This window comes from Rhinopithecus bieti, unplaced genomic scaffold (genome assembly GCF_001698545.2).
Source record: "Rhinopithecus bieti isolate Rb0 unplaced genomic scaffold, ASM169854v2 scaffold_30918, whole genome shotgun sequence".
NCBI lineage: Eukaryota > Metazoa > Chordata > Mammalia > Primates > Cercopithecidae > Rhinopithecus > Rhinopithecus bieti.
In genome coordinates, this window is record NW_016813589.1 from 488,358 (window position 1) to 512,222 (window position 23,865).

General features: G+C 37.9%; 1 protein-coding gene across 3 annotated transcripts in view; it reads right to left on the minus strand.

Moving 5' to 3' along the window:
• CERT1 (ceramide transporter 1) overlaps positions 1 to 23,865 on the minus strand; it is a 150,024-nt gene that overhangs the window by 76,151 nt on the left and 50,008 nt on the right. For all 3 annotated transcript variants that reach the window (XM_017848719.1, XM_017848718.1, XM_017848720.1), the window contains exon 4: positions 16,088 to 16,204. In XM_017848719.1, coding sequence (XP_017704208.1) covers positions 16,088 to 16,204 — 117 coding nt within the window. The remainder of the gene's footprint in view (positions 1 to 16,087; positions 16,205 to 23,865) is intronic.

The following is a 23,865-nucleotide window of genomic DNA, read 5'->3' on the forward strand; positions in this document are numbered from 1 at the left end:
TTATAATCAATCTATTTTATTATTTGTCATTGTTGGTAATCTTACTGTGCTAAATTTCTAAAATAAACTTCATTGTAAGTATGTATGCATAGGAAAAAAATTTATATATATACATAGAGAGTTCGGTACCATCTGTGGTGTTTCAGGCATCCACTGGGGGTCTTGGAATATATCCCCTTGTGAATAAGGCAGGACTCCTATAACATCCCTACATTAATTCCTGATGTTAGTAATTTGAGTGTTCTTTTTTTCCTTCGTCCATCTAGCTAAAGGTTGGTCAAATTTCTTGATCTTTTTAATCAAGTTTTAGTTTCAATGATTTTCTCTATTGTTTTTCTAGTCTCATTTTGTTGATTTCAGCTCACATCTTTATTATTTCCTTCCTTCTGCTAGCTTTAGCTTTACACTATTTTCCTTTTTAATTTGTAAAGCTATGTTGTTGATCTGAGGTCTTGTTTACTAATGTAGTGTTTATAGCTATATTTCCCCTTAGCACTGCTTTCACTGCATCCCCTAAGTTTTGGTATGTTTGTATTCAACTCTTAGCATTTTCTAATTTCCCTTGTAATTTCTTCTTTGCTCCACTAGTTGTTTAACTTCCATGATCCTGTAAATTTTCCAGTTTTACTTATTACTAATTTCTCAAGTCACCCAGCTGTGGTCAGAGAGGACACTTTATATGGTATTTATCTTTCAAAATGGAATAAGATTTAATCTTTGTCCTAATATATGATCTATCCTAGAAAATGTCCCATGTGTACTTGAGAAAAATGTATATATTATAGTTTGGTACAGTGTTCTGTATATGTCTTTTAGGCCTAGTTGGTATACTGCGTTAAGTTCTCTGTTTCTTAATTCTGTCTGGTCTATTACTGTAAAGGGGCATTAAATTATTATTGTAGAACTGTCTATTTCTCCTTTCAATTGTTTTTGTTTTATATTATTTTGATGGTCTGTCTTAGTATGTAAACGTTTATAACTGTTATAGTCTTCTTGCTGCAGCGAACCTTTTATTAATACACAATGTCCTTATTTGTCTCTTAAAATCTTCTCTAACTTAAAGTCTATTTTCTCTGATATTACTATAACTAACCCTGCTCTCTTTTGGTTGCTATTTGCATAAATATTTTCTTCCATTCTTTCACTTTCAATCTGTTTGTTGTCTTTGGATCTAAAGGGTCATATAGACAGCGTGTAGTTGATCATGTTTTTTATTTTGCTGTCAACCAGGCAGGAGTGCAGTGGCGCAATCTTGGCTCACTGCAACCTCTGCTGCCCAGGTTCAAGCAAGTCTCCTGCCTCAGCCTCCCGAGTAGCTGGGATTACAGGCACCTGCCACCGTGCACAGCTAATTTTCGTAGTTTTAGTAGAGATGAAGTTTTACCATCTTGGCCAGCCTGGTCGTGAACTCCTGACTTCGTGATCCATCAGCCTCAACCTCCCAAAGTGCTGGGATTACAAATGCGAGCCACTGCACCTGGCCTGATCATGTATTTTTAATTCATTCTGTCAGTCTCTATCTTTCAATTGAAGAGTTTGATTTATTTACATTTAAAGTAATGACTGATAAGGAAGAACTTACTTCTTTTTGCTATTTTCTGTGTGCCTTATTAGCATTTTTGTCCCTCATTTCTTGCATCACTGTCTAGTTTATCATGGTTTAATTTTCTTTTCTTTTTTTTTTTGAGACAGTCTCTCACTCTGTCACCAGGCTGGAGTGCAGGGGTGTAATCTTGGCTCACTGCAACCTCCACCTCCTGGGTTCAAGAGATTCTCCTGCCTCAGCCTCCCGAGTAGATGGGACTACAGGCCCATGTGACCAGGCCCAGCTAATTTTTGTAATTTTAGTAGAGACTGGGTTTCACCATGTTGGCCAGGGTGGTCTTGATCTCTTGACCTCGTGAGACACCCGCCTCAGCCTCCTAAAGTGCTGGGATTACAGGCGTGAGCCACTGCACCCGGCCTAGTTGATTTTTCATAGTGAAATGTTTGACTTTTTTTCGTATTTCCTTTTCTGTATTTCTATAGCTATTTTTTTGTGGTTATCATCTGGATGATATCCTGAAGTTATAACACTATAATCTGAACTTACACTAGCTTAACTTCAGTAACATACAAAAACTCTATTCTTTTGCAGCTCTGTCTTCACCCCTTTCAGTTGCTGATGTCACAAAATTACATCTTTATATTCTATATGACCAAAAAAATGAGCAAATATTCTTTGAAATCCATTAGTCTACAGAAAAATCTGCAATTACAAACCAGTTACAATACTACTAGCTTTTAGGCTAATTGTGTTCTTAAACATGTACCATTTTCTTAAATCATGTAGAAAACAAAAAGCAGAATTACAAACTGTTACAATAATTCTAATTTTTATAATTGCTCATGCATTGACTTTTACTAAGATTTTTATTTCTTCATACAGCTTAAGAGGTATTGTCCAGTATGCTTACAATTCACTTCAGAGGACTCCCTTAAGCATTTCTTGCAGTGCAGGTCTAGTGGTAAATAGCAAAGCTAACTCCCTTAGCTTTTGTTTATTTGGGCATGTTTAAATTTCTCCCTCACTTTATCCCCTCTTTTTACTGCTGGAAAACTAATTTTTTTTTCTTTCTCTCTTTCTTTAAGAGACAAGGACTTGGTATTTTGCCAGGCTGAATTTAAACTCCTGCGCTCAAGTGACTCTCCTGCCTCAGCCTTCCAAGTAGCTAGGACTATAGGCACACACCATCACACCTGCTATCTCCTTCTCTCTTGAAGGACATTTTTGTCAGACATAGGATTGGGTTTTTACTGAGATGAGGTCTTGTTATGTTGCCAAGGCTGGTCTCAAACTCCTGGCTTCAAATGATCCACCTGCCCCAGCCTCCTGAATAGCTGAGATTACAGGTGCAACGCCACCATGCCTGGTTCCACAAATACGGGAATCTTGGTTGACAGTTCTTTCCTTTTAGCGTTTTGAATATATTGGCCCAATACCTTCTGGCTTCTAAAGTTTCTGACAAGAAATCTGTTGATAATTATATTGAGGATTCCTTTTATATGATAAGCTGCTTCTGATTGCTTTCAGGATACTCTATATGTCTTTTGAAAGTTGATTATATCTGTGAATCTCACTGATTTTATCTTATTCGGAGTTCGTTAAACTTCTCACGTTTATATTCATGTCTTTCATCAAATTTGGGAAGTTTTCGGCCATTATCTCTTTGATTATTCTCTCTGCTCCTTTTTTCTCCTGGCACTCTCAAAATGTGTATTGAGGTCCGCCTGATGTGTCCCACAGTTCTCTTAGGCTCTGTTCACTTCAATCTTTTTTCTTTCTGTTCTTCAAACTCAATCATATCCACTGTCCTATATTTAAGTTCACTGATTGTTCTGTTTGTGCAAATCTGCATTTGAATCCCTCTAGTGAATTTTTCATTTCAGTTACTAAAGTTTCTAGCTCCATAATTTCTTTTTGGTTTCTTTTCAGGTTTTCTATTTCTTCATTCATATTTCTATTTTGTTCACTTATCTTTTTCTTAACTTTCCCCACATCTTCCTATAGTTATTTGAGTATCATTAAGGTAGTTGCTTTAAAGTCTTTGTGTAGTAGATCAGCCATCAAGTCTTTTTCAGGGACAGTTCCTGTTGATCTACATTTTTCCCTTGAAAAGGCCACATTTTCCTGTCTCCTTCTATGCCTTTTGTTTTTTTGTTGAAAACTGGACCTTTGAATTTACTGGTGTGGTAACTCAGGAAATCAGGTTCTTTTTTTCCTCATGGTTTGTTATTTGTTATTGTTATTTTTTGTTGTTGTAGGCTATTTCTGTGCCAAGGATCCAGCCTGAGGTGGAAAAGTAAAGTCTTCTTAGGGTCTTTTCTAGCCTTGCACCTTTCCCTGAGCATGCACAGTCATCACTTTCTAATTTTTCCTGTATATGCAGCTGTTTATGAATGTCCCAGTCTTTAATGTCTTGCTCCCAAAAGGAAAAAGAGAAAAGTTAAGGAGAAAGAGGGCACTGGCCCTTCAAGTCCCCTGGAAATCACTGCAGCCAGAGGGGAAGGGACTTGCAACAACAATGGTCACCCACTTTTTGTCTGCCCCTCTGTGATAAGAAGCCATAATTGGCAGTCAGAGAATCCTTTGTGCTCACTCTGGCTCCCACAAGTTGTGTATGGATTGCTCTAGGAACACATGTACAGCTGCCTGCCACCAGGCTTGGATGGGTAGAGGTATAGGAAGCTACTACTGTGTTAAGAGCTGAAATTAACCGAAATTAACAGCAATTTATCACTCAAGCCTTCTCTGGAACTTGCAAGCCTTTAGTAGACTCAAGAGTTTCAAAACAGTTATATTAGACATATCTGGCTAGTGTAATTGTTGTCTAGGTGGGGAGACAGATTCTTGGTGCTTCCTGCTCTGCCATCTTCCCCAAATCCTATCTCCATCCATAGTGTTTTTGAAGGAAAAGTTACACAGAAGAGAAAAATATACCATTGTCTGGATTATAAGACTGAAGGTAGCTTTTACATTTTCTTCCTTTTTTTTGTTAAAGAGACAGGGTCTCATTGTGTTACCCAGGTTAAAGTGCAACAATGCGATCACAGCTCACTGTAGCCTCAAACTCCAGGCTCAAACGATCCTCCTGACTCAGGTTGCCCAGTAGATGGGACTACAGGCATGTGCCACCATGCCCGGCTTGTATTTTCTTACTTTATAATTAACAAATATTACTTTAAAAAACCATGGTTGAGGGGTCAATAACATTTATGTAATACAACAATTTGCAGAAATAGTTTTAAGACTTGATAAGCATTGTTAGAGCTAACTGTATGAGTATTTTAGGTTGCTGCTCTTGAAATAATAATGTTACCACTTACCAATCAATAATCAATGTTCTCATAATCCATTCAATTTCATTTTTTATGTAAAATGGGGGCTTCTGGGAGAATTAAATAACACATTAAAGTGCTGAATTATTCCTTCTATCCCTCTATAGATCAGAGGAGTACTATTAAGAAGAACAAGGGGCTAAGAACTGAACAGCAATATAAGCATTCCTATATTAATCATTATTTGCCTGTGAAGTACATGGAGTTCCCGTGTGACTGAACTGTTTTCAGCTAGGGTAATATTTTAATCTATGGGACACTAATTTACTTTACTATTTTTATTATTCCTACCCCAACGTTGTTTTTCATTCTCAGTATCAGACAAGCTGAGAATATGTACCAAGCAATAAAGATAATATAAGTATAATACTTTTAAGTGATTGATTAAAAAGATTTATTTGATGAAAAAGAGCAGTTCTGTGTTGACTTTAGGAAACATTTTCTCCCAGCTAATGTCCTAATACTCAGCAAGTAAAACTGGAAAACAGTTTATATTGCTGTCAATATGTATAAGCCATATCTCCCACCATTACTTTTCCATAATAAATATAGAAAAAAGCAGAATCCCATGTGTCCCAGTGACTGTCAGAAATCTTCCCTCTTCATTAAATAAAAATTTAAATACCACATTAGGGCATTGTACAGAAATAACTTTTGCAGTATATAATCTCATTTTCTTTAATATCTTCTGTAAGAATTATATGGAACAGTTATTCGACTCTAGATTAACTTTTTTTTATAACTTGTTATTTAAATAAATTATTTCACAAATTACAGACAAAAAAGGATAGAGAATTAAGCTGAAAATCTAGTAATAGTAACCTAAATTGTTAGTGGTAAACATGTAGTAAACATTATAAAAACTTGAAAATCTGGTAAACTCTATGCAAAATTATAAAATGCATTTTCAGAATATTATACTTGTATAACTGCCAATCCTACCCTTTCCTTTAAACTTTATTTAAAAACAAATAATTAACAGATTCATAGTAATGTGGTGTGAAATGGCAAGTAGACTTTTTTTTATCTTTTTACTTTGGGAAATACTAAGAGATTAAGGCAGTTAGGGGTTGAAATCAAAAGACAGAAAAATGACAAACCGAGGAAACAGAAACTAAGAATAGGATAGGAGAGCAAAAGTTATGAATAAACAGGAATTTCAAAAAGGAGAAAAGAAATAATAGGATGAAACAGATATATTAACTGTAGCTGAGGGCATGTGATTGGAGTTTTGTTAACAATAAGAGCACTTGGGTTAAGTATACAATTCCACCTTTCCTTGCAGGTAGGGTATTCTAAATTTTCTTGGTTGCTGGGAATTTTCCCATCTCTCAAGGGAATATAGGCTGGCCTCCAGTCCCTATAACCTAAACAACTTAATTAAAATGAATGGACCTATGACATCAATACCTGTGAGAGCTTCAAATTTTCAATATGCATCTGAGCAGAGGGGACATCTATGCTCAGCTTTAGTAGATATTGAAAAATTGTTTTCCAAGTGCGTGCACACTTTACAACTTACATCAGCAATGTATGAGATTACTTGTTGCTCCACGTCCTCACCTTGGTGCTTTTTTTCTTTTTTTTTTTTTTTTAAGCCATTCTGGTGGGTATATGGTGCTATCTCACTGAGGTTTAAATTTGCACTTCTCTGATGATTAATAGCATGAAGTACCTTTATTTATGTTTATTACCCATGTGAGCATCCTACTATGAAGCAGCAGTCAAATCTTCTGGCTTTTTCCCCCTTAATTGAACTTCCTAAACTTTTGTTTTGATTTGTAAAATCTCCCTGCCTTTTGACATAGTATCTTGTTAAGTTACATCTCTTCGATTGGTTATATTAGTTAATATGATTAGCTATCTAAATATTTTCTTCCTTCACTATTCAATGTACAATCTTCCCAATCCTTTTACCATCTTGGTAAAAGCTAAGCACCTTCTCAGACAGAAGAACCCACCTGAAAAATCACTGACCTTTCCTCTCTCTCCAAGATTTATTTCTTGAAGTATTTAGCTGTAAACCAAAAATGAAATTCTAGGCGCCCCACCATCTGGCTGAATGTACCCTCCTCCTGGCCAAGGGGACCCAACTAAACCTGAAAAACTAGTTCAGACCATGAGTGGAAGAGAGGTGGGTCAGGCATGCCTCATTATACTATCCTCCCTTGGGAGTTCAGGCACAGAGCTGACCAGCATAACATTAAAATAGAGACTCTAAGACTAACAGAACAGACTCTACAGCAAGAAGATACCAAATTCCAGCCTGACTCTAGTATAGTATAGTAGGGCCCTGAAAGAAACCGAAGTATTTTATTCCAAAACATATTTCTTTGACATATTTTGAAATGGCCCCGCAAAACTGTCTCTTATAGGGGAAACTTACTTCCTATAGAGAATAGAGAGCCTTTCCCTATCCAGGTCTTTTTCTAATCCTGAAGAGACTGAGTCTAGAGCCTTTTCAGGATCTGTATAGGAAACATTTGCCTTCTACTGCCTCTGGTGGGGCAGCCACCCATGAGACTTCATTTACATAAGAAATAACCTTGGTCTCCACAATCCCTTATCTTAACCCAACCACTTCTTTCTATTGATTCTAAGCCTTTAGATAACTCAACAAATTGCCGATCAGAAAATCTTTGAATCTCCCAATGACACTGTAAGCTTCCCACCCCTTCCAAGTTTTCCTGCTTTTCTGGACTGAACTAATGTATGTCTCACATGTACTGTTGATGTTTTATGTCTCCTAAAACATAACCCAAGCTGTAACCCAACAAACCTTGGGCACATGTTCTCAGGACCTCCTAGGGCTGTGTCATGGGTCATGATCCATAACCTTGACAAAATAAACTTCTAACGTCTCAGATACCAGTTTTCAAATATTGCAGGCAGGAAAAAATGACAAATATGAAGTTACTTATAAACGCTTGACAACTGAATTATTTTATTCCAGAAGACTATAAAACTAAAGGGGTTGGTTGGTATCTTGCTTTCCTCTTTGATTTCACCAACCTCAAAAATGCTGGTAGTTTGATACTATCCACATTGTGGTGTTTTAAAAAAATTTACTAATGGTGTATGGATCACCGCATGCAATTTGGCAGTTAATTCCCATTATTAGGAACCAAATTCTTGATTTTAATGACTGAAACATCCAGAGACAACATGAAGTTTCTTTGCTGGTTAATAAAGGTCAGTTGTGATTCTATGTACTTATTTTTCTACAACTTGAGAAAATGGCAGAGCCCTGACTACTGTGAGAACTATGTATTTGTCCTTCCCTCAAAATTTAAAACTCTTGAATGTAAAGAGGAAGTAAAATCTGATCCTCTGTCATCATCATATGATGCAAATAGGTAAATGGAGACTTGGTTCTAATACACTCATGAAATTACTTACATGAAATAAACACTCAAAATAATAAGTTATATTTGCATTATTAAACACCTCCCACTTAAATCATATTCAAATGTGAAGCTAAGTTTTATATAATTTATAAAGCAGATAAGTATAGAAAGGGTATCTGTTAAAATCTAATACTGATTTAAAATGGCACACACCAACAGTATGACTTTATATAACCTTGATATTTAAAAACTACTAAGAGTGAATAATTCTGCCATCTAGCTATTTTAGAAGTTTCCTAAGATTATGTCAAATTTAAGACAAAAAAATGAAAGTGTCAACTAAGTAGAAACTGCTCCTAAAATTAGAAAAAAAAGCAGCAAATCAAACTGACTCTGACAGAGCATGGGGGAAATATTTCATTATGGCAAAAGCAACAAAATTTTTAAAAGATCTCTAGAGTGGGTCTTGAGCTTCAATTAGATGGCTCAATAATGCGGTTCTCTCGGTAAAAGACTTTTTCCACACTTCATTTTATTTCAAGTAAAATATATGTTCCTTTCAAAATTTGTTTTCCATATAATTTCCCCAAAAGAAATCTCTAAGCTTCTCAGGTTGTGAATGAACCTTTCTTTCAAAGTTCATTGATGCTTCACACATGAATTCGGCCTTCACAAAGGGTAAGAACAATTCCACAAATGTTAAATGACAAGACAATTGCCTCTAGATTCCCACTACAGAAAATCAACATCTCTAAAAATTACCATTTGGATTCTTCCTCCCTAATTTTATATTTTCATATGAATCTTTGTGTCATGGATAATTTCCACAATCTGGGGAAAGTCTGTGTGGCCCACAGGCACCAACACTGTAGGATCTACTAAGGTAGATCCTAAATCTTACGGACATAAGAATGTCATATGATTACCATAAACTCTGTCAGAGGCAAGAAACTTAACTTTTTCAAGATGATTTTTAAATCTGCTAGTGTCAGGAAAGACTTCTTGCTAGTTTTAGGGATTTGAGGGGTTGAAGTGGGGGACTACATTTTTTTCACAGTAAGCAGAAACTTTGTTTTATCAAAATCACATGTATTCTAGTTGTAGAAGATTCTGAAAATAATCCTATAATTAAAAAAAAAGTATCAAAAGATGGTTTATTATATATCTTTGATAAATTATATAGAAAATGCTCACAGAGCCCTTTGACAATAGGCACCTCTTTACTACAAAAATGTTAGCTTAACTTTATACAATCTTAACTTTAACTCACACAGCTTTCAGTTTTTTTAAAGAACTTTTACAAACACTATCTGCATTTGAACTCAAGACAGCATGAAAGACGGCTAACGTATTTAAAGACAAAATACCCCTATTCTTAAAAATAATCTTAGTGTGTCTCAAAATCATAAGGAGAAATGCAGAATATTAATGGATTCACACAACAGGAATAAAGTCAGCACATTATTCCTAAATAAAATTACTTGGTCTGGTATACATATGTCCTTTTCTATGTTATAAATTGAAATAGAATTTTTGAATTTAAGAATGACCTTGGGAATAACTTTTTTCTGCAGGGGCTGCTGTATAATGTCACTTTGAATTATGTGATTTCTAATACATTGAGAATATTTAAATCATACAGTCATTTCGTTAAAACTTTTCTTGTAGTGAGTAAGCCATTCTAGAATGGATACCAAGGAGGTCAAAAACAGTAAAGCTAGACAGAAAGTATTCTGTCAGTAATCACTGTAATACAAACCATGAGGATTTTAAGGGTGAAAAGCCTTCAAATATCACAAATTTCTCCCATAAAATCTGTTTTACAATACTGTAAATTATTTCAAATAAAAAATTTGCATGCCCAATGCTTTGCTGATTCCTACAAAGAAGGTTAATTAGAATATGTCTGAGTCTTTAAGAAGTTATGGTCTAAATAATACAGTTGTGAGGAACAAACAGAAAATATGAGAATACCGTGATTCACGAAGCCCATGATTTATGTCAACAAAACATAATTCGCAGAAATACATACTTAAAGCACAGAATTGCGTGCTGGTCAAAAGCCCCTGGTTCTTGGGTCAGAAAAGACCTAGGTCTGAATGCTGGCTTCTTCACTAACTAGTTGATTGACCTTGGACAAATTATTTCACCTCTCTATGCCCCAATTTCCTAATCTGTAAAAATAGGATAATAATGCTAATCTCATAAAAGTGAGGAAAAAATGAGATAATATATATGAAGTGTTTATTATATTAGGCATACATAAATCCTCAAAAATGTTAGCTATCTTCATCACCATCACCATTACTATTGTTTAGAAGTCCTGTAAAATAAAACTCATTTTGCTTGCACACGTGTATGTATGAGAAAGCGAGCGAGCAAGTGGAGGGTGCGTGAATGTGCATGGGTGAAATAGATCAATACAAAGAATTTATCATCAGTGTAAGGGTCTCCTGGGAAGGAAGGAAAAGAAACCCCCAACCTCTTCCTCCAGATGTTGAAAATAACTGAAACGTTCCAGGTAAGCACTAACAAAAGGCCAACAAGAAAAGGTATTAAAAGCCCATCCAATGGCATCAGAACAGAAAAGTACAGGTCTACTAACAGCAAGTGGTGCACTGATGAAGTAACTGTGAAATGAACTGAATAAACTGGTATGATGGATGCCAAGGCTAACCGCAAAGGGTAATACTCTTGGTTTATCATGGATAGGTTATTTTGTTTGCTTATTTTTGTCAGGGGGTGCTGAGGGTATGGTAACGCATACCGTAAACTATCATTTTTTTCCTCTTTTAAATAACTTACCAAGGCCACTCAGCTAGTATTAGGTTGGTGCTAATGTAACTGCAGTTTTTGCATTGTTGAAATTTGCCGTTTGATACTGGATTACATTCTTAAAAAAATGTGGTTATATTATACATTATTTTAATGTGCATTTCTTGCTTTATGTTTTTTGCTAATGTTATTACTTGCTGTTTATATCTATTTTAGACTATGAAAATTGATGTTAGACAAAAAGCAAATACAGCACATTCAAATGATTTTCTTATTTGAGTGCAAAAGGGGTCATAAAGCAGTGGAGACAACTTGCAACATCAACGACGCACTTGGCCCAGGAACTGCTAACGAACGTACAGTGCAGTGGTGTTTCAAGAAGTATGCAAAGGAGATAAGAGCCTTCAAGACGAGGAGCGTAGTAGCTGGCCATGAGAAGTTGACAACGACCAACTAAGACCAATCATGGAAGCTGATCCTCTTACAACTACACAAGAAGTTGCCGAAGAACTCAATGTCGACCATTCTACAGTTGTTTGGGATTTGAAGCTAATTGGAAAGGTGAAAAAACTCGATTAAGTGGGTGCCTCATGAGCTGAGTGAAAATTTTAAAAATCACAGTTTTGACTGGGCGCGGTGGCTCAAGCCTGTAATCCCAGCACTTTGGGAGGCCGAGATGGGCGGATCATGAGGTCAGGAGATCGAGACCATCCTGGCTAACACAGTGAAACCCCGTCTCTACTTAAAAAATATAAAAAACTAGCCGGGCGAGGTGGCGGGTGCCTGTAGTCCCAGCTACTTGGGAGGCTGAGGCAGGAGAATGGCGTAAATCCGGGAGGCGGAGCTTGCAGTGAGCTGAGATCCAGCCACTGCACTCCAGCCTGGGCGACAGAGCGAGACTCTGTCTCAACCAAAAAAAAAAAAAAAAAAAATCACAGTTTTGAAGTGTCATCTTCTCCTATTCTACGCAACAATAAAGAACCACTTCTCGATCAGATTGTGACATGTGACGAAAGTGGATTTCATACAGTAACTGGTGACCACCAGCTTAGTGGCTGGACCAAGAAGAAGTTCCAAAGCACTTCCCAGAGCCAAACTTGCACCAAAAAAAAGGTGCCAGTCTGATCCACTACAGCTTTCTGAATGCCGGTGAAACCATTCCATCTGAAAAGTATGCTCAGCAAATAGATGAGATGTACAGAAAACTGCAATGCCTACAGCCAGCACTGGTCAACAGAAAGGGCCCAATTCTTCTTCACAATGTTTGACTGTACGTTGCACAACCAATGTTTCAAAAGTTGAACAAACTGGGCTACGAAGTTTTGCCTCATCCGCAATATTCACCTGACCTTTTGCCAACTGACTATCACTTCTTCAAGCAACTTGACAACTTTTTGCAGTGAAAATGCTTCCACAACCAGCAGGATGCAGAAAATGCTTTCCAAGAGTTTGAGAATCCCGAAGCACAGATTTTTATGCTACAGGAATAAACAAATTTATTTCTTATTGGCAAAAACGTGTTGATTGTAATGGTTCCTATTTTGATTAATAAAGATGTGTTTGAGCCTAGTTAAAATGATTTAAAAATCATAGTCTAAAACCACAGTTACTTTTGTACTAATCTAATATACAGTAGTGCCAGGATTCAAATCCACATTTGCCAGACTCCAGAATCCAGTACTGAAACAGTTACCAATATAATACACTGTCCTGTTTGACAATCCATAGGCAAAAAGAAAAATGAGCTTGTATTTATCTTGCATAGGTATAGCAGAACTCAGATTATACACCATAATTTGCAGGAGGTGAACTCGTGGGAATTGTTCATAAATAATCAGTTTATTAATGGTAACAGATAGACAAGTGAATTAACACAAAATCGAATACTCAGAAATCATGAACTAAATAAAAGACAGTACAGTCTCAGGCAAATTACTTAATTTTAATCTAAACCTGTTTCCTCTTCTGCAAAATAATACTCTATTTTTCAGGATAGCAGGGAGAAAATAAAACACATAAAGCACTGAATACAATGATTACTACTTGGTGATTCTCAGTAAGTGGTAGCTCCTATCATTATCATCATTATGCCTGTACAGTTTTAGAGTATCAAGACAGTAATGCATACTTAAATAGTAAAATTACTAAACTTAGCTTCTACAGTCAATATTCCTTAATGATACTGAAGAATCAATCAAGAAACATCTCACTAGCCCTGGTCTATGGGGAAAAAAAAACAATGATAACATTTGAAATTTCTCTCTCTTACATATTAAATGACTCAATAATTTACTTTTAGAATTCATATTCTAAATACGAATTCACTTAAATATTCACTGATAGGCTGCTCAGTTGGCATACATCACATATTTTACTTTAGTACATTAAATAATATTAACAACAATTAACAAAGATTTCTCCTTGTCTACGAATAAACTATCTTTAAAAATAAGAAATGGTGGCTGGGTGCAGAGGCTTACACCTGTAATCCCAGCATTTTGGGAAGCTGACGCGGGCAGAACACTTGAGTTCAGGGGTTCAAGATCAGCCTGGGCAACATGGCAAAACCCTGTCTCTACCGAAAATACAAAAAATTAATTAGCCAGGCATGGTGGTGCATGCCTGTAGTCCCAGCTCCTTGGGAGGCTAAGGTGAGAGGATCATTTGAGCCCAGGAGGCAGAGGCTGAAGTGAACCGAGATCATACTCTGTGCTGGGTGACAGAGTGACCTCATCTCAAAAAAAAAAAAAAAAAAGAAAGGGCAAGTTTGTATAAAGCATCACAACCCTGCAGTTGAGTATTTTTTTCAAGAACTAAAAATCACTTGAATTTGTTATCTCAGCTTAAGTCCCACTGTTCTGAGAGAGACCCAAAGATTAAATCTATCCATTGTTCAAAGACGTAAAGAAATCAACAGTATAGGAGAAATATATGTTTCGTGCATTAATCTTCACTAAGAAGAAAACACAAAACAGGAACCTTGCAAAGGAACTGTCATTGGACTTAACAGAGAAAAGTGAGCAAAATAAAATACGTTTAATTAAAACAGAAAAAAACTTGCCGTGTAATAAAAATCAACTGATTAAGCCCTTAAAGGTCATCTCCATTAAAAATATAGAAATTAATTCTACTTAACATCTTTAATCACTAGTGAGACGGCTGGCCTTGATTAAATAACATGAAACAGGATGTTCTCCTTATATGCATATTTAGCTTCTCTCACCTAATGTAAAACTCTTCATCCAGAAACAAGATGGTATAATTTAGTGAATTTAGTTGAGACTCCAAATCTCTTGCTTTTCCTATATGCCATAAATGGGCAAATATATCAGTCATTCTGGTAAGAAACTTTCCATATTATCTCATTTATGTCTTACTACAACTTTGAGCGGAAGTACCAACATTGACAGCTGAGAATAAACACTAAGAAGAGGTTAATTACCACGGCTAAGCTCACACATGTCATACATGGCAGAGGCTGCATGTATGGCCTGGCTCCAGAGCATTGAGATTTTTTGAATACCAGCTCATTTCTCTTTTAAATAATAGAAAAACAATAATTTTTTTCCATATTTAGACTTTTCTGAAGTAACATTACCAAGATAACTAAGACTTAGAAAATGTTTTAAAAACTTAACACTAAAGTTTAAATATATAGTCCTAAAGCTAAAACAAAAAAAGACAGGTAACAGTCAATTTTATTTAGGCTGGTAGAAATCTTAATAAACCAAGAAAGAAAAGCTAATACGACTAGATAAAGTAGTATGCAATCTCAGGTGAGACTGGTTTTTCTTGGGTGTATGGGTGTAGGTGTGTGTGTGTGTGTGTGTGTGTGTGTGTTGTGTTTTGTGCTTGTTAAAAATAACCAAAACAGTACCTGAGATTTCACAATCACATACTTCTTTATCAATTGTGTTAGTTTTCTTTTCAGGCCAGACTGGTTTTCTCGGGTGTAGGGGTGTAGGGGTGTGTGTGTGTGTGTGTGTGTGTGTGTGTGTGTGTGTGTATGTTTTGTGCCTGTTAAAAATAACCAAAACAGTCGTAGTGTTTCAACTACAACTCAGTGAAACTCAAACGAACAAGTACAGGCAAGTATGTAAAGAAGCAAAACTTCTCTAAAGTTATACTCAAGAATGATATGGTGGATTTAGAACTTTCTCTGTTCTTTGTTTTATCATGGTATTACTAAATTAGCTAATAATACATATTTATTAATATATTTCTTTAGTCTACTTAATATTTATTAACAGAAGTCAAAGACAAGCTTTAAATTATATGAATGTACCTTATATATTTATATAATAAGACTTTCTACAGGTTTATAATTAGATAGCCTCACATTTACAAAGAATAACTGATTTACAAATGTTCGTACTAAGAATTTACCCAAAGAGTTATAACAAAATAAACACTGAAGCTTTTACAAGTTAGGGTTTTACAATCCAATGTTATTTCAAAATCCTTTTCTTTAGATCATAAAAAAGGTATTTATTATGAAGCAAATCATAAATAAAAAATCGAAATATGTTTTATGAAAAAGGGCATATTTTTGTTTTAGTTAACAAGGAACAATATTTATCTTTTCTTTTTTTGAGACGGAGTCTTGCTCTGTCGTCCAGGCTGGAGTGCAATAGTGCAATCTCAGCTCACTGAAACCTCCGCCTCCCAGATTCAAGCAATTCTACTGCCTCAGCCTCCTGAGTAGGTGGGATTACTGGTGCTCGCCACTAAGCATAGCTAATTTTTGTACTTTTAGTAGAAAGGGGGTTTCACCATGTTGGCCAGGCTGATCTTGAACTCCTGACCTCAGTTGATCCACCTGCCTTGGCCTCCCAAAGTGCTGGGAATACAGGCGTGAGCCACCACGCCCAGCCGAATAATATTTATTATAGCAAATACCCTTAGTACAACTAAAGTGTTAAAGATAAAATTATTTCAAAAATTTACATATGAACTGCTTTAATCTTTACCACCCAAGTAACGTTCAATGTTTCAGTAACTAATGTCACATGTCAATATTTTTTTGAGACATTGTCAACAATCTCTTACCTAGTCCTCCATGGACAGGTAAACATCAGGGATCTTACCTTGTGCTGTTCAATGGCATCTATCCATTGCTGTCTATGATCTGGATCCTGAGCACGAAGATACCAAACACTATCATTTACACTAATATCAAATCGACATTCATCAAAATCATGAGGCTGTGGAGAAAAAGTAGAAAATGAAAAGCAAAGCTAATTATATCCTTAGAAGTGTTATACCCCAAAGCCAAAACATGAACATATTCTGTGCTAGTGGGAGACTTGTTACTCTTTATTTTTCTATTCATATAACTTATCTGAAGATGTCTCAGATAAGAATGTACAAAGGCACAGTTACCAAAAGCCAAATTTCACTCACTACTCTTACAAAAGAGTTGTCACATATGCTACAAACATCTACTTCTAAAACAGAGCTAATATTTTCATCAAATGCTTTGAGTTAACTAGTGAGAACACCATGAAAAGGATAACTTTTTATTTACTTTTGAGGTGAGGGTCTTGCTCTATTGCCCACATTGGAGTGCAATGGCAGGAACATAGGCTCACTCCAGCCTCAAACTCCTGGGCTCAGGTGATCCTCACTCTTCCCAACTGGGACTACTGGCACACACCACCATGCCCTGCTAAATTTTTAAATTTTTTTAAAGATGGAGCCTTGCTGGCCAGGCGCGGTGGCTCACGCATGTAATCCCAGCACTTTGGGAGGCCAAGGTGGGTGGATCACAAGGTCAGGATTCACGACCAGCCCAGCCAAGATGGTGAAACCCTGTCTCTACTAAAAATACAAAAATTAGCTGGGCATGGTGATGGGTGTCTGTAATCCCATCTACTTGGGAGGCTGAGGCAGAGAATTGCTTAAACCCGGGAGGCTGAGGTTTCAGTGATCCAAGATCGCGCCGCTCTCCAGCCCGGGTGACAGAGCGAGACCTACGTCCCCCCAAAAAAAGAAAATAAAGCAAAAAGATGGAGCCTTGCTATGTTGTCCAGGCTGGTCTCAAACTCCTGGCCTCAAACAATCCTCTCACCTTGGCCTCTCATGTTGCTGCAGTTACAGGCACGAGCTACTGTGCCGAGCTAAAAGCAGAATTTTTTTTTAAGGCCAAAATAAGTTTCAGAATATAGATTTACTACTTTTTTCTTACTTCATTATTCAAAAGTAAATGCCCATTAATAATTTTATTTCATTATTCTTGATATCTTATTTATCAAATCTTATGAAATTTAACAAAGCAAGGTAAAAATAATGTTAACATTTCCCTTTAAGTATCTAAAATTAACTTCCAGGCTTTTACATGTCTTTGATAGTAACAACCAAGAGCACTTCTAGCTAAAGGAAAAAATAAAATGAATATTACATAAGATCTATGTGAGCTATCTACAGAATACTCTGCATTAAGGTGTAAACATTTAGTGAAAATGTCAACTTTTTGATTCAGTGCTCTTGACTCTTAAGAATATATAAAATGAGTGTTTTACATCCTTGTTTTTAATCTCAACAAATGAATTATAATATGACAGGAATACATTACATTTCCCACCTCTTTTTCCATCAGATACAGTAGAGACAGTCAATCAATATCCTCTCCTGAAAAGATTCTTAACCTTGGAGGGAAAAGAATCCGCTCTGGGCAACACAACAGCGAACTTATTTGCTCAACAGAATTTACATCTTGTACTCCTCCCAGGGTTTATTGTTTATTCTCTCCCTCCCTTAACAACATCCACTTTTATCTCGTCAGTTTATTTAGCAAAACAATATAAACTAACTCTACCATTTTCTTTAGGCTATGAAACAACTTCTCTTTTAAGATTAAGATAAGAAATCATGGTTCTGACTGATTAAAGGACTCAAGTTAAATTTCCTGAATCAGTATGTGCTAGACAATAATAAGACTACAGTGAGAAGTAGAGTGTGCTAGAAAGAAGCAAAAGGGAAAAACAATGCATATCCTGCTTCAGTAATTATAAATACAGAAAGACGTAAGCGATAACAAGCAACATTCATAAATAATGATCATAAATTTAACTTAATTCTAAATATCCAGGCATCTTAAGAATCAAGTCTAATTATTGAGAATAGCTTCTTGGAGGAAATGAAACATATGCTACGTAAAGCAGGAGTCCTCAAACTCTGGGTCACAAACCAGTACCAGTCCATGGGCTGTTAGTAACTGGGCCACACAGCAGGAGGTAAGCAGCAGGCAAGCAAGCATTACTACCTGAGCTCTGCCTCCTGTCAGATCAGCAGCAGCATTAGATCCTCATAGGAGCAGGAACCCTACAATGAACTGTGCATACAAAGGATCTAGGTTGCTTGCTTGCTCCTTTTGAGAATCTAATGGCTGATGATCTGAGGTGGAAGAGTTTCATCCCAAAACCATCCCCACTTCTATGAAACTGGTCCCTGGTGCCAAAAAGATTGGGAAATGCTGATCTAAAGAACCAAATAAAGAAAGTAAAGCAGATGATCAGTCTCTTGCTGTAAGTAGCCCAGGAGTTTTAAACTTTTACTCCATGATCATTCCCATTATATTTCCAGCCAGTATTTCTCAAAATGTTTCACATTTTGTACTGTTAAATATCCTTATTAAAGCTTTAGAAAAATAAAAAAACATATAGCTCACAATTCACCATTTTCTCTCGCAAACACCTTCCTATGCAGACAAGGGAGCCATTTCTACCATCAATGATCGGAAGCCTACGTGGCACAGAAGAGAAAAGCATGAACTGTAAGTGGTGTAGAAAGTCTGTGAATAACACAGAAGTTTTACATCTCAACAAAGTGGAAAAAAACCGAGAGAAGGCCGGGCGCGGTGGCTCAAGCCTGTAATCCCAGCACTTTGGGAGGCCGAGACGGGCGGATCATGAGGTCAGGAGATCGAGACCATCCTGGCTAATACGGTGAAACCCCGTCTCTACTAAAAAATACAAAAAACTAGCCGGGCGATGAGGCGGGCGCCTGTAGTCCCAGCTACTCGGCAGGCTGAGACAGGAGAATGGCGTGAACCCGGGAGGCGGAGCTTGCAGTGAGCTGAGATCCGGCCACTGCACTCCAGCCTGGGTGGCAGAGCAAGACTCCGTCTCAAAAAAAAAAAAAAAAAAAAAACCGAGAGAAGAGTTTGCAGGGCAAAGAAAATGACAGATTTGGTTAAGAGGATGTGTTACGCAATAAAGCTCACATCACTATATTACACACATGTATGTGCCCCAAACTTATAACAGATTGTTTCATTCAATAACCAATCCTGTCTTTATTAAAAATTTTGATATTTTGCTCATTACACAGTAATTTAGTCCTTTAAAAAATATTGCAATGAAATATTTATCTTGATTACTGAGCTTTTTCTTGCTTCCTTAAATTTTGTGATTGAGGTAAGTCCCTCACTGGTCTTATCCTCCTTGCCTTGGTGCTGACAGGTAATTATCAGAAAGAAACAAATGTAGGATAGAGGCCAAAATTAGATGGAACACACTGAGAGGTGATAAATATAAGATATGACCTAAGGCAGCAGTCCACAAACTTTTTGGCCCCAGGGATCAGCTTCATGGAAGACAGTTTTTCCACAGACAGGTTGCGGGGAATGGTTTCGGGATGAAACTGTTCCACCTTGATCATCAGGCATTAGATTCTCATAAGGAGTGTGCGACCTAGATCCCTCACATACACAGTTCATGATAGTGTTCACACTCCTATGAGAATCTAATGCTGCTGCTGATCTGACAGGAGGCAGAGCTCAGGAGGTAATGCTGGCTTGCCTGCCACTCATCTCCTGCTGTGCGGTCTGGTTCCATGGACTGGTACTGGTCTGTGGCCTGGGGTTTGGGGACCCCTCATCTAAAGGAAAAAAAGACTAAAAAGTTTAAAGAAGAACTAAGGTGACAAGTGATGAAAAGAGGGCTGACAGAGCTAAGTTAAAAAACAAAACAAAACAAAACAAAAAACAGAGTTAAAATGGGGGAAGCAACAACAAAAAGCCAGGTTTAAAAAGTCATGGATGGCTCACGCCTGTAATCCCAGCACTTTGGGAGGCCGAGGTGGGCGGATCACGAGGTCAAGAGATCGAGACCATCTTATGCAACATGGTGAAACCCCGTCTCTACTACAAATACAAAAATTAGCCGGGCGTGGTGGCGGGCGCCTGTAGTCCCAGTTACTCGGGAGGCTGAGGCAGGAGAATGGCGTGAACCCGGGAAGTGGAGCTTGTAGTGAGCTGAGATCATGCCACTTGTACTCCAGCCTGGCGACAGAGTAAGACTCTGTCTCAAAAAAAAAAAAAAAAAAAGGGATGGACATGTTAAACAGATTTGAGAAAAGCACAAAATGCAAGAAATATAATAATGTAGAGTATCAAAGGAGATAAAGCAGATAAAATACTTTAGCTGGTGTTTTCAAACATGAGAATATAACACACATAACAGAAAGACACACTATGCCCAGGAAAAACAGACACAGAAAGATCAATACGAATATATATTCTGTAAGGTTAATTAATTTCAAGAATAAAGAAAATGCTGTAGGACACTGTTTCTTAAGCTTTTTGCATTATCACACCCTGTACCCCAAAATTAAATACTAAGGATAAGATTTTTGTCCATTAGAATTTTGGGGGCCATAAACCATTGTTTTATCTAAGATTTCACCCCTTCTCAAGAACCAAGTATCACCACCACTAAGAATGCATGCTACAGGAAAAGACATACATAAAAGGTGGGTTCCATATTTTCTCATGTCAACATTCACTGTTAAGGACAAAAATATTTCAAAAGGTGAATAAATCCATGGCACTTATATCCATTCCCTACCAAAATAACCTCATAGGAACAAAAGAAACATAAATGTCCAAAAGAAAAAGAAAAAACTTATCAGCAAAATTCACAATTGGAATGTGGTAAATGACTTAAAAGGTGTTACCAAAATACCAGGGGTTTGGTCTAGGTCCTGCTGCTCACAACACAGCAAGCCAATCACTGAGACAATGATTACTGCTAGGGAAGAAGGCTTTAATAGGGTGCTAAAGTTGTGATGGGAGGTCTCAAATCCATCTCCCTGACTAACTAAAATTAGGGGTCTATAGAGCAGGGAAGAAATATAACCATGTGTGGAAACATAAGAATTACGAAGGGGTAAGGAAAAGGAGTTGCTCAATAGGAAGCAGGTGGTTGGTTAGGCACTCATGCCAGGTAAGAGTTCTGGCATTTCACTGTCCAGATGCAGTGATCTGGTAAGTTTTCAGTTCTTTGATACCACCCGGGAGGCCTGATGGTTGGCTTCCTGAGAAAGGAATTCAGATAAGACAAATGTAACTTTCTCAAGTTTCAAAACTGGAAAGGTCAAGAGCTAGGTTTATGCAAAAGAATAACATGCAAAAGAATAACATCTGGCCGGGCGCGGTGGCTCAACCCTGTAATCCCAGCACTTTGGGAGGCCGAGACGGGCGGATCACGAGGTCAGGAGATCGACACCATCCTGGCTAACACAGTGAAACCCCGTCTCTACTAAAAAATAAAAAAAAAACTAGCCGGACGAGGTGGCGGGCGCCTGTAGTCCCAGCTACTTGGGAGGCTGAGGCAGGAGAATGGCGTGAACCTGGGAGGCAGAGTTTGTAGTGAGCCGAGATCCGGCCACTGCACTCCAGCCTGGGCGACAGAGCGAGACTCCGCCTCAAAAAAAAAAAAAAAAAAAAAAAAAAAAAAAAAAAAAGAAAGAAAGAAAGAAACCATAAACATCAGTTCTATAGGAAAACTGGACCAGTTTCACAAGCCTGAGAAAACTGAAAATTAAAAATCTACAAGGGAAAAGAAGACAAAAGAATCAAGCCAATTTGCACGTAACACTGGAGATATAAAGGAACTGGGGGCATCAGGTAGCACTAGAGGTTAAGGCAGCATGGGATGAGAGCTGAGAGGCAGACTGGTATTAAAGGTGGCACTAGACGCGCTGAAACGCTACATGTCCATCCTAAGCATGGCTGACTACGTCCCCCATACCGGCAGTAGTAACTTAGAGGCCTCACTCTCCACGCTCGCGGACAGACTGAATCAAGACATTCTTGCTTTTTTTTTTTTTTTGAGATGTGCTGTCCGCTCTGTCTCGGCCCAGGATGGAGTGGCAGTGGCGGATCGTCAGCTCACTGAGCCCCCACGCTCCGCCCGTCTACGCATCTCTCCTGTCTCAGGCTCAGAGTAGCTGGGATTACAGCGCCGCCCCACTCGCCCGGCTAGTTTTTTGTATTTCTTAGTAGAGACGGGGTTTCACTGTGTAACAGGATGTCTCATCTCCTGACTCGTGATCGCGCCCGTCTTGGCCTCCCAAAGTGCTGGGATTACAGGCTTGAGCCACCGCGCCCAGCCGAATCAGACATTCTTACACAGAATAGGGTACAGAGTGCTATGGGGGGTGGGGGTGAAGGGAAGCAAATAAACAAAAGTCTTCATATTAAAGGCCTCTTTCCCCTTCTTGGCACCCAGAAGGCTAGGGCCCAAACTTGCTATGCTGCCCAGGGAGGTCTGGTAAAGACCTGAGCAGTGTTTTTTTTTTTTTTTTTTCTTTTTTTGTTTGTTTTTTTTGGACAGTGTCTCACTTTGTCACCTAGGCTGGAGTGGTGGAATCTTGGCTCACTGCAACCTCTACCTCCTGGGCTCACATGATCCTCCCACCTCAGTCTCTGGAGTAGCTGAGACCACAGATGCATGATACTACACCTGGATAATTTCTGTATTTTTTGTAGAAACAAGGTCTTGCCACATTGCCTAGGCACTGGTCTCAAGCTCCTGGACTCACACAACCCACCTGCCTCGACCTCCCAAAGTGCTGGGACTACAGGTGGTGAGCCACTGCACGTGGCCCAGTTTTATACTCAGAATTTTAGGTTCTCTTTCTCTGGCACTGTAATTTGGGATTATCTCCTTACTATCTAGGTTCTTTTGCCTGGTTCCTACAGCTAAAATGATGGCAGGTTTTCTTTAACGGAGTTTTAGCTCTCTCACATCTCTGCCATGATGGACAGTGCCTGAGATCATGGTTCAGACTGCTCTCAGTCAGGTGCACACAAGCATGGTTCAGGAGTCAACCAGAGACTTGGAGAGTTTATATATACGATTTTGAGATCCCTTCCTCTAGCTCTCTCTTTTTTCGAAGTTTCAACTTGCTTTCTAATAGCCTTGGTTATAGCAAGTAACTTTCCCAGGTTCTACCAGTCAGAAAAATGGGTTGCTGATTTTTCTGTTAGAGTTATAGACACCTAGCACTACCATCACAATGGAGATTTGACCCGATTCTACCCTGACAGTAGGATATCTGATAATTTCCAAATATCCTGCCAAACACTTGTGAAGGCCAAAGAGTTAAAACCGTCTAAGTCTAGCATCTCTCTTTTCTGTTTTTACAAATAAACACAAAGCATTAGAATTTCTTTATTCAACGAGACAGTTAAATAAATCCTATTAGGTTCAAACAAGATGAATCAATCAGTGCTCTAAATTGTAAGCCACAGATATTGATTCTTGCTCACTTAAGAAAAGGAATTCATTTAGAAGTTATTAGGCAGTTCACATTGCTAAGAAATACAAAGAACTGATATCAGAAAACGGAAAGGAGCCAGGGTAGACTAGGCAACAAAAACCCTGCTGGGACTGCACCACAGGTGTCATTTGTATGAACAGGGCTGCTTCCACTTCTGGACCTTGTAAGCCACTACTGGCACTGCTTCTACTGGAAACTGCATGCTCCTGCTGCCAGCACTGTAAGAAGAAAAATTTCCTGTCTTCTGATTCTCTATATTGGTCCTGTTACAGAATCAAAGTAAGGCTGGAGAGGAAAA